This window comes from Chionomys nivalis, chromosome 11 (genome assembly GCF_950005125.1).
Source record: "Chionomys nivalis chromosome 11, mChiNiv1.1, whole genome shotgun sequence".
NCBI lineage: Eukaryota > Metazoa > Chordata > Mammalia > Rodentia > Cricetidae > Chionomys > Chionomys nivalis.
In genome coordinates this window covers 56875001-56891995 of record NC_080096.1, presented here as the reverse complement: position 1 = coordinate 56891995, position 16995 = coordinate 56875001, and the positions used below count along the sequence as shown (strand labels likewise).

The following is a 16995-nucleotide window of genomic DNA, read 5'->3' as shown; positions in this document are numbered from 1 at the left end:
TGTAAGAGAGATTTGGGGTGATTGATAACTGTATCCATAGTTTTATTACATTTTCTACCAAAGTATCACTTTACATTCTTAGAAATTTGAGATTTTGCCGGGTGGTGGTGGCGCACGCCTTTAATCCCAGCACTCGGGAGGCAGAGGCAGGCGGATCTCTGGGAGTTCGAGGCCAGCCTGGTCTACAAGAGCTAGTTCCAGGACAGGCACCAAAGCTACAGAGAAACCCTGTCTCGAAAAAAACCAAAAAAAAAAAAAAAAAAAAAAAAAAGAAAAAGAAATTTGAGATTTTGTTCTTCAGTGTTTTAAAATTGAAATACAAAGTGTAAAATGAAGAACGTTTTAGGCCTCATTGTTTGTGATTTGTTTCTCACTTATCTAGAAGTCACCTGCTCGCACTTCCTGCTTCCTCAGTTAATATTATTTCCTTCTTGGGTCTCTGAGGAAGTTGAAGACTAGATAGTTATAGTTTGTCTTGTTAACCGGACTCAAAAAAGAAATTCAATAAGAAATGTAAAGTATAAGGTTGAGAGACATAAAAAGATAATTTTGAACTGGTAATTCAAGTTAGAATAGAAAATGAATTAGGTACAACACTTTGGACTCACCAAGCTAGGATAGATAATGGAGTATTTCCTCTGAATTTGTCAAATGCAAATGGACTAGACATTGTTGCTTATTGCCTGTATAAATTGTATATAGTTATTATACTTATTGTATACAGGTTTTCTTATATTAGTTATAGCCTTCTTTTTTAAAATTTTAGACAAAAAGGGGAAATATTTTGTTTAACAAATAAAACTTGCCTGAAGATCAGAGTGCAGAGCTAAGCCACTAGAGGCCAGGGAGTAGTGGCACACACCTTTAAACCCAGGACTCAGGAGACAGAGGTAGACGGACCTCTGAGAGTTCAAGGCCACCGTGGGCCACACAAGAGTCCAGAACTTGGGATCACAGGCCTTTAACCCCAACACTAGGGAGGTGGAGACAGGAGTGATGTGACTGGGTAGGGAGAGGAATATAAGGCGGGAGGAGACAGGAGCTCAGACAGTCTGAGGTTTGGTGTGGACAGATGGAGTCTGGAGATGCAGTCTGAGGACAGGCTTCTTCCTTCGGTTTGAGCATTGGTAGAGGTAAAAGAACTCTCTAGTGGCTGGCTGCTCTGCTTCTCTGATCTTCAGCATTAACCCCTGTATCTGACTCTGGGTTTTTATTATTAAAACCTACTAGAATTTGTACTAGTTTGAATTAGGTTTTCAAAAACCTAATTACTAAATATTTTTTCTTAGTCTCCCTGTCTACAAATAAGCATAGATGAGCCACCAATATTGTTATTACCTTTTTTATATATAAAGAAGTGCTGACGTTTCCAGTAGATATTGACAGAAAAAGACTTTCTTTGTAACACTTTGGCTTTTTTATTAACATTTATTTATTTTTTTGTATATTATGAGGGGGGCATGTATGCTGTTATACATCAGAGGATACCCTGTGGGCGTCATGGGGCTCCATCCACAATGTTGGCTCTGGGGATTAAAGTCAGATCAGCAGGCTCTGTGATGTGTTAGACCAGCATCATACCTGCTGAGCCTTTGTTTGCTGCATGGTACTGGGGATCACTTCTGGAGTCTGTGCACACTGGGCGAGCTCTCTTCCACTGAGCCTCACACTCCCAGATATGTCGTGCACTGTGAACAGTTGAGTGGTTATTAATAATCCATCATTCCTGTCTCCTTATCTAGTGACATGTCTGGCCAGCAGATGAACCTTCTTCTGATAAAGTCCTTGGATGCCCTGGAAAACTGCTGTTTTGACCCCAGCCTTGAACACAAGTACGTTGGTTCCCTTCATAACCGGTGCTCAGAGAGTGCTTGCTACTTGCAGCAAGCCTTGAGCGCCATGGTGAAGTGTTTGCAGGATGTGATCATGAGTTCCTTTGCAGAGTGTTCAGTAACAGTTGGAAAGAATCTTTCATTGAAAACTTTTTTGTTCTAAAACCCTATCATCGGTGTGCGTTTTGCTTAAATGTGGAGCAGCGAGTGCCATTGTGTAACTTAACCCTGTTACCAAACTTACAGTGTTGTTTTGTACTTGTATGTGGGGCGTGGATCTGGTGGCCAGGTAACCTCACTTAGCCTCTTTTCAAGATTAGCTGAAATTATTTGAATATGAGTGGGCAAAGAGAGCTTCTGATGGTTTGAATTTAATTGTAAAGCCCCAGGCGGAGGAACCAAATGGAAAGGACCATTGATTATATCAGGCATCACAATCTGTTTTAACAGGAATGGGTCTTCCTTCTACCTCCAGTTGAACCTTATGCCTTTTTCAGTGTTTTTTCTTGAAAACAAAATACCTTAAATTTTATGGCTTTATTCTATTAGTGAAAGATAAACAAAAAATGAAAATAATCATAAAAGAATCATAATGTAAAACCTGCCAGGTGGTGGTGGCACATGCCTTTAATCCCAGAACTTGGGAGGCAGAGATGGGAGTTGAAGGGCAGCCTGGTCTACAAAGCAAGTTCCAGGATAGTGAGGACTGTTACACAGAGAAACCCTGTCTTGAAAAACAAAACAAACAAACAAACAGTCTAACTTACTGTTACAGTTCTACTCTCTAATCGATTTCCATGGCTTGTATGGGTGAATAAGATGGATTGATTAGGCTGTGGGGAATATTATCAACACTAACTTTTACTCTTTTGATTTCTGTGTTTTGGAATCTCAGGTTTGAATCCTGTGGGGTCCATTATTTCTAGAGATCACAATAGATTAGACGTAACCTCTCACCCGTTTCTGCTGTGCTTCTGTACTGTCCAGCTTATTAGGCTCAGAATAACAAAGAGTAGCTGAAGTAATGATGCAGCCATATAAAGGAAAGCGTATGGAGGGTTTTATCACAAAAAAAGTTAATCTCTGTAGTAGGTGGCAGTGACGAGTTTTTGTCTGTATGTAGGTGGGGTAAGACTGAATAGAAACCTGACAGTTCATCAAGTCCTTCAGGATCTTGTGACATCTTCAGTGTATGGTGTGAATACGGGAATGGAGTCTGATGGCACCTTTGGCATCTTCTGAATATAGAAAATTAGTAGCGAGAGGAATAAGAATGTGCTTATTATTTGGATCAAATGACAGGTTGAGATTTTGAGCCTAATGTATGCATCACTATTATTGTCTTCATAGCCCCCAGGTAAGAAACCCACCCCTGCCTTTTCCTTTCTTCCTTACCTGTCCTTCCAGAGTACTCACTGTAGCCGTGGATCAGAGCATTAGAATGTTGTGGAAAAGCTTGCAGTTCAAACACTGCAAGGTCTTAACAACTGGAACAAGGGAGAACATCTCACGTGCGGTTCCCATTCATTTCCAGGGAAGTTTTTAAGGTGGAATAGGTGCTTATTTACTTAAAGGTGTCATGTCTAAGTATATTTAACCTTAACTTTTAGTTTTGTGATTGGTAAGATTCTCATTTCCTCATTCTTATCTTCACTCTTGATTCTTATCTTCATATTGAAGGGCAGTGTTTGAGAGTGTGCTTGGACAGGGGATCAGTCTGTCAGAGGAATGAAGAACAGGAACACCTCCTCATTGGGTCCATCAAAGCCCAGTTAAAGGTCCAGACTTCCAAACAGCCTTCCCCTTCCTATTCAAACTTCAGTATTCCTACCGTTAGTGGAGCTCAGTATTTCCTCATTTTGGGGCCTGGGTGAAGTTCTTTCTTCGTCTCAGGTTTTTCTGGAACTTATTAATCCTCTGCATTTTCAGATCTGTATCCTGGGCACTTAAATCCTAAACTGTAATTGCAACAGAGAGAGAACTATAGGCAAGACTTTTCTTCAATTTTCTCTATAAAGAAAGACTCTGAGCTGACACCTTTTTGTAGTCACATGCTTTATAGGTGGCATAATTAAGAAATGGGCCTAGGAACATTTTTCTTTGTCTTGTGTAGTACAGTGTGGAGAACACAGTTCCATGGGAAGAAAACATCATCATTATTTATTATTATTATTATTAATACTACTACTATTATTATTATTCATAAGCACCATTGACATGCAGATGTTACCCACTATTACTTGGCCCAGGCTTTATTGCCTGGCATATAGCATATTCCTTTGTCTAAAGAAATTGCCAGAGTTTAGGGTAACCCCCCCACTAGGGAGATAGTGAATAGGGCAACCCCCACCCCAATGGAAATAGTGAAAGCATTGCTGAGACATGGTTAGTAGATGACCCAGGAGTGTGCCACCTGGAATGATAGAATTCTACCAGAACACATTCACCAGCGAGTCAATGGATGAGTCCCTGCTGAGTGAACACCTGGGCTGGGATGTCTGGTCCTATCGCTAGCTTTTGCTGCCACCTAGTGGCAATATTTTTGCCATTGCCGTTCTGACAGCCCTAATTGTGGTCATGTTATTCATCAATGACCTGAGCTTTGGTTAATTACTATTGAGCTGTTACAAATACAATAACATTTAAATTGTGCATTGTAAAGGGCAAAGTGCTATACAAATGTTAACTGCTATTAGAACTAATTATTGTATGGCTTGTACCTGGTCTGCAGGATTGCCAACAATAAGCTAGGCAATTCAAGATTCATCTGCGGTTATTTTAGAAAAGTTTTATTGTTATATCTCAGGTGATATGACGACACGAACATCAGAATTGGGCATTCTTTTATGATTTATCTTGGCAATCTTTCCCTTTTTCCCCCTGAGACAGGGCTTCTCTGTGTAGCTCTAGCTGTCCCAGAACTTACTGTAGACTAGGCTGCCCTTGTACTCACAATGATCCACCTGCCTCTGCTTCTCTGAGTACTGGAATTAAAAGCGTGCACCACTACCACCAAGCGATGGTGATCTTTTAATATACTGTGATACGACATCCAATAAGTGTGAGTGTGTGTACGCGCATGCATGCACCCAATCCAAGCATGCCCAGGAGGCCCTGGGAGTGTTCATTATCACTCTTCATTGCGTTTTAGGCTAGGGCCTCTCACTGCACTTGAAGCGTACTATTTTTGCTGGAATGGCTTGCCAACAAGTTCCTAGGGTCTGTGTGACTCTTCCTGCTGACATTACAAGCTCATGTGACCGTGCCCAGCTTTGAGTCAGTCTTACATACTGGGCCATTTCTCCAGCCTTATGTAGAGCCTTGGAATTAAAGGTTTTTTTCTACATTTCTAGGATTCCTATAGCATATTTATGCTAGTAATTCCAAAAGCACAGAGGAATCTCTAATGATATCATTTGCTTTGATTTTAGCTGTTGGGGGCAGCAACCCTGAACTCCTTTTTGTTTTCAGTGGGCAGAATACATGCAGGCTACCTCTGCCCGAGGCATTTGTGGTTTAGAGCTGGCAGACATATCCAGAAGATTCTAGACTAAGCTAAGTAGGTGGAAATGGTGAGCTAATCATTTGAGTGATTTTTAAGACTTAGGATGTTAAGATGTGGAAGATTTTAAATGAAATGAATAAAGCCTTAGGAATATTTTCTGGGTGCATACAATAAATTGGGGGAAGAAACAAGGAAATCTTTTAAAAGGTCAGTGGGTTATTTTGGTTCATATCTTGAGCTAAGACTCAAGATATGAGCTACAGATATCTAACTTATTAAGAATATTCATCGTATGTATATCGACATGCACACACAGAGTTAGATTATATATTCATTTGATGTGACGGACAGTTAATGTTGCATGCCTGAATAGAGTTGTAACTGTGCCTTAGAACGCTGGCCTAAGAAGTCACATGTCCCTTTTAAACCTTTATGCCTGCATCCTTTGAGGTGTTATAGGAGAGCTTCAGCCCAGGGCACCTTGAAAAGCAGACTCCACAAAATGGCTTGTTTATTGAGAACAATAAGCCCCAGTTTTATTTGAGCTTTGAGAGAAATAATCTGTCCATGCAAATACAATATCTGTCTTTCTTTGCTTAGTTTGGCAAGAAACAGAAATTGTGTTTTCCTGATTCAATTCTATGTAATATGTTCAGTTTTACATCCAATTAAACAAAAGCGTCAGGAATTGTGTGCATGTGTGCATGTGTGCCCCCCCCTTTTCTGTAGGTATTCTGTATACCCAACACTCATAAAACTCCCGTGGCCAATTCCTTAGCATTCATCACATTCTGGATTAGTCCTTCTATGCACCCAGTTGAAGACCACAGACTGAGGATACTATATTGAGGGGGAAGAAGATAGACTCTGTCAAAGAACTCTGGAATTCGAGAAGAAACAGTCCCCCAAATAATCCCTTTTTGCAATTTATAGCTAAAATTGTAGAGTATAATTTAATACAGGGGCTCTGCGAGAGTTTTAAGGAGATTTCCTGCTGGGGTTCCAAGGAAGAACCATTTGAAATCTGAAGGATAAGTAGCAATTACATAAAGGGAGAGCAAGGTCAAGTTTGTCAAAATATGAATCAAATTGTGTCTAATTATAGCTCTGTCTAATTCTGTCTCGGTTTCACGTGTGTCAATATGGAAGAACAGCTAAAACCTTCCCTGTAGATTCCTAATTAAAACAAAAGCTTTAAATCCATACTAATCAAGAGTAGCCTTCCTTAAGAAATGTGACTCGCCTCAGATGCAGTCCTGGGGTGCTGGACGCTAGGTGTTAGTTTTAGCTGGTGGGAAATGCATTAGCTGCTGAGCAGTCCTGCCTGTTTGGATGTGGGCTGAGTTAGTTTCTCCACACAGGACTCCCTTGTGTTGCTTATTATGCAACAGAAACTAGAAAAACAGTAAAAGTTGTCTTCTTGTGGGTGTTATCATAACATCACGCAGGGCCCAAGAGGGGCCTTGGACATGGCAGATGGAATTGAAGGCTGGGGCTTCTCTCTTCTGGAAGCTTCCTGTGTAATCTTGAGCATATCTCTAAGGCCATCTCTCCCTCTAAGTAGTTGCTCTCAGGTGTGGACACTGTTGGCCCAGAGTTGTTGGGGGTATGGGGCTAGAGTATTCATAGCAAGGTTCTTGATGCCAGCCAAAAGCATAGATGTTGTTAATGAGAAAAAATGCTTTCCATATAAATATTGGAGAAAAGCCCAGGAAGCCTGTTTTAGCTGTGTATATCATGACAAGGGGGATGCCAAACAAGTACCAGCATGTTTTCTGAAATGCTGGTATTACCTCCAGTTGAAAAGCAACAGGAATGAAAAAAACTTTAGAAAGGAAAATATGGCCACAGGTGCACTGTATTATACTGACTTGAAGTTTCTTGATAACAATTCTTTTCTTTAAATGGTACGTGTCCTTTCAGGGCACTGGGATACAAAGCCCCAGATTCCAATTGAATTGTCACAAGGGTAACTTTTGACAAGCCTGTCATTTGCCCATTTTCTCTTCTGACCCAATGGTACTCTCAGAGATCAGAGGGGAAAGAAGGATTAATGTCATTGTGCACAGATGAATACACAGTTTCTGTAAGAAAGAGATTCCACTTGTTGGAGTTGACTGGGCAACACAAGCCCTCAGCACACTGTGCCTTGCACTGCTCCCATCCGTAACCAGAGCTCCTGAGCACCCACCTTGGGATCTAGCCTGTCTCTCCTTGTGCAGATAAACCATAGTGTATCAGCACAGGCCAGAGGGAAGGGCTGTGGCATTTCTGTGAGGGCAGAAACAGCTGCTTCTCACCAGTTTTAGTCAAGCTCCGTGTTTGTGTCCTGTGGGATATCTGATGTGTAGTTGTTGGTGCTAGGATGGGTGTATGGGAAAGAGCTCTGTGTATGTGTGTGTGATTGTGTATGTGTGCATGCATGTGCGTGTGTCTCTTTTTTAGGCCTGTGCTAGGGTTTGAAACTAGAGCTGCAGGCATGTAAGTCAGGTGCATTGCTAATTGCTACAGCCCCACCCTGCTGCATATTTGTCTTGATATAAACTCTTTGTTTCGAGAAAAGAGGTCAGGGGTGCATGTCAGAAGCCACAGTGTTGTTGGAACCAGACAGAAGCAGAACCTTGCCGTCTACTTCAGCTTCGGAATGCATGAACTCCTGTGTGAGTGTGTGATTCTGACTCTGTCTCTTTTGCGTTCCAAGCACTGGCTGTGTATTGGGAGTTGGACTTGCCTTGTCCCTCATGAGCCACAGCAGCCACATGGAGTCACGAGTTCACGTGGCAGCATCTCTGCGGAAGTTGTCTGCCTACCTAGATGACAGTGCAAGCCAGAGCAGGACGTTTCAGGAGGTAGGACGCGGGGTCATCTCGCCCTGCTCCGCTGTCTTCTGCTTTCTCATTGCTGCTGCTCTTTTTGCTTTAGAGTTTAGTAACCCTCGAACTGAAAAATTCAGTTACAGGTACAAATAGGCAGAAAATCAAAATGGCAAGCCACCTATATTCCATCATGAGGCCTCCAAATTGCACTTGGACTTAAATGTGGTGTAGGAGATAAAACCACTGGAGAACACAGCGTTGCTCCAGCACTCCCCAAGAAGTACAGCTTCTGGGGACTAACTTGAGGGTTTTCAGAACTGTCCTCAAATGAAATGTAACTTTTAAAAACAAGTCAGAAACAAGCTTAAGAAACCACAAATAAATGCCCACTAGTATGAAAAATTATTGAGGAAATTCCCATTACCATATCTGGTAAAAAGTGGCAGAAAAATATGCAAAGAGTTGGTGTGACACCATTGCCGTGTGTGACCCATGTTTAGTGGGGATACTTTAGGTGTGCGGCATGTCTTCTCTCTTGTGCCCAGGTAGAGCTGAACTGCCTGCTCCCGCCTATGGGAGGGAGAGGGATGACCTTGTGGCCGGGCCAGATTCTCCCTCTCATTAGAGCAGATTCTCTTTTCTCCCAGCCTGCCCACAAGCTATTGATGGGTACATAATGGCTGTTGTGTTTCCCTGCTCAGTTCCTCTGCTTTCAGCAAGGCGACTTGTTGAATTGGGAAATTTCTTTGTGGCCCAGGGAGTTGAAGTTTTGTTCTAGGTATGCACTGCATTTCCATTTTTAAAGTAGTGTGGAACATGATTTACAAATGTGTGTGCATACATATATATGTGTATGTATATAGTATTTGTGTGGGTGTTTCGAAGAAAGAACAATTTGATTAATCAACGAAGACAAGGTTATTATTGTAGCAGATGCTTTTGTCTGCTGTGATGTTTTGATTAACAAATCCTCCAGCAAGTGGTTTTGCCCACCCTCAGATGTTTTATATCTGGCTTCTTCCTTGGAAGCTACTTGTATTTTTACGCATCAGCCGTCACTGGGAGTTGAACAGCATCATATGAAAGGGTTTGACGGTGAACATGGGAGGTAGCAAGAAGGGGTCTGCAGAAACTGACTTTCTCAAACTGACCTCGCAGATGGAATTTTAGAAGATTCCGAAGTATTACCTCTGTTCCCTTTATCGATTTTTATTTATTTGTTCTTATATCCATTCATTTACTTACTAAGTTTCACACCTATACAATGGCAACCACAAAAAACAGAGCAGAAACAAGTCCTCTCAATTTCACATAATTCATCTAACTCCCAAGCCTGCATTCCTGTTCACTGATGCTCTCAGTTCCTCGCAGGGAATGGAAACACAGTTGTGTTTCACGTCTTTCCTGTTCTTTCCTGTGAGTCTGGAGTGGAGTGCATGGCACGTTTTAGTTGGTAAAGATCTAATTCCTTATGGTTTTGACATTACTATGGTGGCATCAAGCTGTGAGCAACTTTGGTTTGGAGACTGAAGACCCACATTTGAATCCTGGTTTTGTCTCATAACTATTTGCATTTGAGCCTCCAAATCCTATCTAAAAATGATCCCCATCTTGACCCTTTTATGAAACAGAATATAAATCACACAGCAAACTGTTAGCCAGTCTGGGGTATCTATATCTAAATTCAGCTCTTCTGGGGAATTTGACAGAAGAGCGATAGCACCTAAGCCAAGGTCTTTGATTTTGCCTGTGAGCAAACATTTTTTTCTGCTGTGTTTTCTTCTTAGGTCCTTGCCTATACTCTGAGCTGTGTGTGTTCATCGGCGTTCAGTGCTGGCATTATTGAGGCTGTGGAGGCTGAAGATATTATGAGCAAGCTTCAGCTGTTGGTAGAGAGCAACCAGCAGGTTGGAACATGTGCTCCGATGATTTCTCCCCTTGAGTTTCATGCTGCTGTTGCATGCTGCCTTCTAGTTACGTAGACTGGCGTGGACTCTGTTGTATCTAGAACTGGTGAAAAGTCTGATAACTCTTTATTGTCGCCGTTGTAGCCAGCAGCCACTGGCTACCAGATGCGTTTCTCATGTTTTATCTCTCAGCTTCTGTGGACATTTGGCTGAAAATGTAATTTTTTTTTTTTTTTTTTTTTTTTAGATGTTGAGACAGAGTCTAGCTCTGACTGAACTAGAACTCAGTGTGTAGATCAGGCTGGCCTTGAACTCATAGAGATCTGCTTGCCTCTGCCTTCCTAATGCTGTAATTGAAAGTGTGCATCACCATGTGCAGCTTCATTGTGGTTTTTTTCTTTCTCAGATCATTACTCTGTATCCATAAAATATTCAGTATGTGCTAGCATTGAGATGCAGGAGAAGCAAGGAACTGTGAGGGGGAAGGAATTTAAGTTTATAGGAGCTGGTCTTCCTGTAAGTTTTCAGAATATGTTCTGCAATAACAACGTCAGGAGTGTTCATATACTGCACATGTTGTGGCATCTTTTTTGCTTAGGAGGGGATTTTAACCTTGGGTGATGAACCTCGGGCTTTTCACACATACCTTGTTCTGAGAATTTAGAGCTACTGAGCTGTCAATTGACAGGACAGAATTGTTCTTCTAAGATAAACTACACACAGCAGTAGAATTCCTTACAGTAAGACTCTGTTTCCAAAGTCCACATCAAACTTTGGGATAGGAACCCTAGAAATGCTTGTTTTGCTCTGTGTATTATAAGTGTTCTATATGAGTCCTTACCTATATATACTTTCCCCCTCGCCCCTATTTTTATTTGTACCAGACTTCAGGCTTTGCGCTGGCATTAGGAAATCTGGTTCATGGTTTGTCTGTGTGTGGACACGGAAAAGCTGAAGACTTGGGCAACAGACTCCTCCCCAACTGGATTAAGGTTGTCCTGGCAGAGGTAAGAGTCACCTGTATACTGTTAAATAATTTAAAGGAAAAATAGCTAATTGATTGGATTCCTTATAGGAACTGCTAAGATATATAGCCTAACAATAAATGAACAGGTAATTTCAAGTGAAAATGGCATCTGTATCTTTAGTCTCTTCTAAGTACAGTCTGTCAACCATTACAGGTTGTCTTATTTTTTAAAAATTGGCTACTTGATAGGGCTTTACTTATAAAACAATGTTATGGTTTTCTGGATAAATAGAACCAAAAAAAGCCACCTATTATATAACAGCTTTAGAATGTTCCTTTGTTTTAGTCTGCTGTTTTCATGGTCAGTTATTAATTGTCAGTTATATTGATCCTATACATTTGTCTGTTATTATTTCATGGTCAGTTATTAATTATTATTTGTATTGATCCTATACATTTGTCTGTTGTTATTTCATAGTCAGTTATTAATTGTCAGTTGTATTGATCCTATACATTTGTCTGTTGTTATTTCATGGTCAGTTATTAATTGTCAGTCGTATTGACCCTATGCATTTGTCTGTTGTTATTTCATGGTTAGTTATTGTCAGTTGTATTGATCCTATACATTTGTCTGTTGTTATTTCATGGTTAGTTATTGTCAGTTGTACTGACCCTATGCATTTGTTATAATTTCAGTCACTGACCTTGCTGTGCGCAGCAACTTATGTAGATTTCACACCCACGGCATGTTTGCCATTGACTGTTTCAATTCTTGGTTTGCAGGGTTCCTCTACCATGCTCTGTCTCGCAGCCCTTCATGGTCTGGTGGCACTGGTAGGCTCAGATGTGGATGTCATGCAGGTAAAGCCAGGAAACCTGAAGGGAAGGAATTCGAATGCGTACATAACCGTAGCAACAGTAGGGCGGCATTGGCTTTAATATCCTAGGGGAAGAGGAGTTTGTGTTCATGGCGATAGTTACTCTGGGTTTTCAGTGCCTTGCTCTGCGAAAAAGTACTCCTGGCCGAGACTTCTTTCTGTAGAGATTGCTCTTTGTTTGGTTTAATTTATAGGAATCAAGCCTCTTAAAGTATGTACTTTACATAGACTTTCCTACCTGAGAAAGTAACTGAACCCTCAGAAATTTCAAAATTCATTCATAAGGAATTTCAACTCATATCTATAATATTCAAGTTTAAATCTTTGCAAGTGTTTTATTCTGAAACACTATCCTAGTGGACAGAAGTGTGTAAGTTTATCACAGTTCAGAATTACACACCTTTGTTCATATAGTAAAACTTTGAGGGACTGCTATGTGCCACCATGAAAAGGTGCTAAGAAATCAGTGGTAAATAAATCCTGGGCCCTGTCTTTGAAGAGCTTTCCACTTACATGCTTGGAATATACCGACAGTTGATAAATTGTCCCAGCCCTAGATGATGCTCACGTCCTGGCTCATTTTTGCTCACTCTTTCAGCTCAAGTCAGAGGCCATCCAGAGCGCCCATTCTCAAGCAAGACTTAATGAAGTCATTAGAACCTTAACCGAGGTAAGGAGTGGAATTTTCAGCCCCTGGATGGGACACACATCTCTTCCCTCGTTATCTTTTTCATACTGCTTGTCATAGTGTGTCTTACCTGGCAAATGTGAAAGTCTAACAAACATGTTGAGTTCATGGGCATTTCAAAGTAGTATATGGGCCTGTGTTCATTGACAGATAGTCCCTGCTCCTGGGTGTGTGGGGGGCGGGAGAGAATACTGGCTTTTTTGAGTTAGGTTGTTACTGAATCACCTTAAAATTAAACCTGACCTTGCAAGGGTTATCTAGCTTTTGGGACAAGGAAAGATGCATTGTGGGCAAAGGGCAGGGCAGATACCCAGGAAGAATGGTCAGATGGCATTAGTTCAGATGAGAGTTTGTGAGTTAATAATTGTCCTTGTAACCCTCGCGGAGGCATAGTCATGCTCGTCTGCTGATAAAGCTTTGATTTCTTAAAGCCTTACGTTTACTGAATGAACTGTGACGGCACTGGTCGAGAGAGCTGGAGTCACTGTAGCCACGGTCCTGAGGGCACCGCATGGGCACTGTGTGCCTCTTCCCAAGCACCTCGTCCAAGCGGGGTGTTTATGATTGCTGCCGCTGTTGCTTTCGGGCTTCTCTTTCCCACTTAGCATACTTGTTTTCATTCTTATAAGACATGGCTAATTATAATACCTAGCACATAAAGATGTTTTCGTTCATGGTGGAAAGCATGAATTTCTGGGCAGAGAAAAAATATTTTATATATGTGAATAAGAATGTGCTCAGAAAAAGAATTCTACTGAAATTTAAGTTGTTAAAACTTGGAAGAACTGGAAATAATTATTTTAAAATGTTCATGAATTATAATAATCAACGATAGAAATTATTTTTTTAAAAAAGAATGAGTTAAAATTTCTTTGTTTTTTTAGAAATACTTTATTATTAAGAAACTTTCCCTTCCTTTCTACTTTTTGAATTTTTTTTCTTTTAAGACAGGATCTCATGTGCTCTAAGCTAGTCTCAAGCTGTGTAGCCTAGGATGACTTTGCACTCCTGATCCTCCCAGGTGCTGGGATTATAAGCATGAGCCACCACACTTAGCATACGCTGTGGTGAAGCTGAACCCGTGCCCTTTTGCACACTAGGCAAATACTCGACCAACTAGGCTCCAGCCCCAATCCTTTTAGAGCTTTCTTTTACCAGTTTTTTAGAGCAGTCTCACTCAGTGAAGCCCAGGAATATTGCTAGTACTTTCTGCCATAATTGGTTGGTTCATTCATTCATTCATTCATTCATTCATTCAGCTGCTACTTAACAGCATAAGATTCTGGTCTAGTGTAGGAGACTCATGTTAGCATTCATTTATAGAGCTTCTTGTTCTCAACTAAGCCTCTAATTCCTACAGTGTTAGTAATATTCTATGGTGGCCTTTTATTGAATAGAACTTGGATTTTGCCCCATCACCAAACTGCTATGTTTTCATCCTTAGGTCATCAATGTCTCGGGGGTGATTGGTCTTCAGTCAAATGCAATATGGCTTCTAGGACATCTTCATCTATCTACTTTGTCTTCAAATCAAAGCAGAACTTCTGGTAAGATTAAAGTCCTAATATACTGGAACCGGAAGAAGGAATGGCTAACTCGGGATTCTGCACTTTGTTAAGGGAGTTGGGCATCACAACAATTCCACATGATGGGTGTTATGATATTTATTTTACATCTGAGCAAAATGGAGTATCGAGAGACCTCCAGACCTACTCCAGGTCATATGGCAGAAAGTGGTGCTTTCGTTTAGGTTTATTGGCCTCCAAACCTCATATTCACTTACACTTCCTCTCTTGACTCCCTTAGAGGACAGCATAGACATTCAGTCAAGTACATGTATTTGACAAATGAAAAATATGAGGCTCAGAAATATTATATGAGTTACATTAAGAGTTTGTTTAGTGACAGGTCTATAAACAAAGGATCACGTCCTTGAAAGCTTGGAACAGACATTTTATTTTTATAAAAAGTAATGGTGTTATGTTTCATTAAAAATCTCTTTATGCAGAGCTACACAGTGAGACCCTTTCTCAAAAAAAAAAAAAAAAGTCTCTTTATTTATGACTGGGATTTTTCTGCCCAATGGCTCTATAAAGGTAATGAGGAAAACACATTCAAAGATATGTACCTCCTTAGGGGTTTCAATCCTAGCTCTTCAAATAACAAAGCCCTTTCTATTTGTATCTTTTGATAAAAGCAATAAAAATATTACAGTTCCCATGTGCTTATGTTTGTACTTGGAGATTTTCTGGGGAAAGAACCACCTTAATATATCTGTCCCTTGCTCCTTATAAATGGTATTTTGACCCTCTGGTCCACAGAGGTTTAGAAAGTAAAGATCCATCACTAAACCTTAGTTCCATGTATTCCTGGCAGGACATCTATGATAGTGTAACTATAAATGTGGGCTTCTACAATGTTTGATTCTCTCACTGCCGTCACTCCGCAGCTTCAGACAGAGGCCTTTGGTCCACATCTTTTCCAACATGATGAACTTGACAGCTGTAAGCTGTCATATTAATATAGGAAAGGGAATTTAAAAACACCTTAGTGGAGACTTTTGCTAGTGCCAGTTTCAAAGGCTGGGGCTCTTATAGTATCCTGGTAAAATAACACATTATGCCAGGCTTTGGGTTTGCGTGTGTGTGTGTGTGTGTGTGTGTGTGTGTGTGTGTGTGTGTGAGCACTTAGTCAAATCAAGTAATGGTGAGTCAGCTTGCACAAAGGTTCTTATGTACAAAATAATTGTGTGTCTGGAAAACACAGCTACTCATTTCTAGTGGAATTTTCCAGTGGAACCATTCATTGCAACAAAACTGTGTCACGAAACCATTATGAGAGACGGGGAGGAGAAGGATTTAGGGAACTCTCAGGACTCAGCTTGCAGAAATGTCATTGGCTCACTGGTTCAGGTCAGCAGCCACATCTGGTTCTTTGTACATGTTGATCCCTTAAAGGGCTCTGCCTTAAGAAGGAGATGGTGCTGTTAATCCCGGGTTTTGAGTTTTCTTGGTCCATACAGTTGGTGCAGCATTCTAACAAGCCTGTAGGACAGTGCCTATGCTTAGGAGCCCAGCTGGCTCCTCGCCTACCCTGAGGAGGTCATTGGATTGGAGCTCATTGTTGTACTAGTATGCCAGGGAGGGAGGTTTTTTTTTTTTTCACCACTTGACTGGAGTAACAGCCTGTGTGAGTTTTCTCTTTACGTCCCTCCTAGGTTTGTCACCATTTTAAGTTTTCCCAGATAACCTGAGTGATTCCCTCAAGCCAGTCCCTTGGTCTAATAGAATTAGCTGCAGCCACAGGGTCTTGTGCTGACAATAATGGCATAACCATCTCTGCCTTGTCTCTGGGTTGAGATGGCAGCATGAGATCATTACCTCTCCTTCATTAGCCCTGCCAAGTCCGCTAGTTAATTTGATCATTTTCTGCCTCCACAGTTCCTACTGACTACAGCTATTTGCCCGAAGGCAGTTTTATTAGAGCAGCCATTGGCTTCTTCGTTACAGGAGGAAAAAAAGGCAAGTGAACACTTTTCTTGGATTTTATAATTTTTTTCTTCATGTTCTGTAAGTTATGTGCCTGAAGCATGCATCTGTAAAATCAAACAAGTCAAGTCTGAAGGGGCGAATGTTGTCTTCTGCTAAACCATCTTCCTGGATGACTAGGAAGCTAATTGCTGTGCAAATATGCAGACTGTGTCTCTTTGTGGGTGGCTCTGTGAAAACTTTGGTCATGTAGAGGTGCACCAAGTACGCATTGCTCTTCCTGTCTGTCTCAGTGACTTTGGCGTAGATAGAGAAAGCATCCCAGGCCCTGCTGGGAAGTAGCCTTTGTCCCTGACCATGTCTGATCATTTTGCGTTGCTAGAGTCATGGGCTCTAACTTCTGTTTCTAGCTTGAGTTTTTTCTTGGCACTCATTTATCTTGCCTTGCTCCCTGGATTGTGGCCATGTTAGAAGATAGCGGTTCAGTGTCTTGGTTTGACTGGAACCAGAGCAGTGCCATGTAAGTTTACTGAAGAGGAGTTCTTTAATGACACAGGCTTCTCCGAGTGAGATGAAGTGTAGGCTGCTAGCACTGGATCTGTCCTGGACTGGGCCAGTTTCGTTAATAGAATCGTCTTCCATCCTTCTTTCCTGACTGGGCAGATCAGTGGCTATGTGATAGCAAGACCATAATAATTTAAAAAGAAAAAATGTGTTCTTAAATGAATTAGAATTAAAACTGCAAGAAATCTGGAAGGAGTGATTTGATAACTAAAGTTCATGGAAAATCTTTCCATCAAAGAGAAAGTATTGTTGCTTGATGTATGTCCCCTGGGAACAGCACTCCGGGAGCTATTTTTTCAGCCTGGTCCTATTAGTCTCTAGAGGTGAGGGTGCATGCTCTTATTCCAGGG

At 41.1% G+C, this 16995-nt stretch overlaps 1 protein-coding gene across 5 annotated transcripts in view; it reads left to right on the top strand.

Annotated features, from left to right (window-relative positions):
• The window catches only part of Focad (focadhesin), a 283297-nt gene that overhangs the window by 232908 nt on the left and 33394 nt on the right, over nucleotides 1-16995 (top strand). For all 5 annotated transcript variants that reach the window (XM_057783564.1, XM_057783562.1, XM_057783563.1 and 2 more), the window contains 8 exons: nucleotides 1743-1832; nucleotides 8039-8186; nucleotides 9941-10060; nucleotides 10945-11067; nucleotides 11811-11888; nucleotides 12504-12575; nucleotides 14038-14140; nucleotides 16034-16114. In XM_057783564.1, the coding sequence (XP_057639547.1) occupies nucleotides 1743-1832; nucleotides 8039-8186; nucleotides 9941-10060; nucleotides 10945-11067; nucleotides 11811-11888; nucleotides 12504-12575; nucleotides 14038-14140; nucleotides 16034-16114 (815 nt within the window). The remainder of the gene's footprint in view (nucleotides 1-1742; nucleotides 1833-8038; nucleotides 8187-9940; nucleotides 10061-10944; nucleotides 11068-11810; nucleotides 11889-12503; nucleotides 12576-14037; nucleotides 14141-16033; nucleotides 16115-16995) is intronic.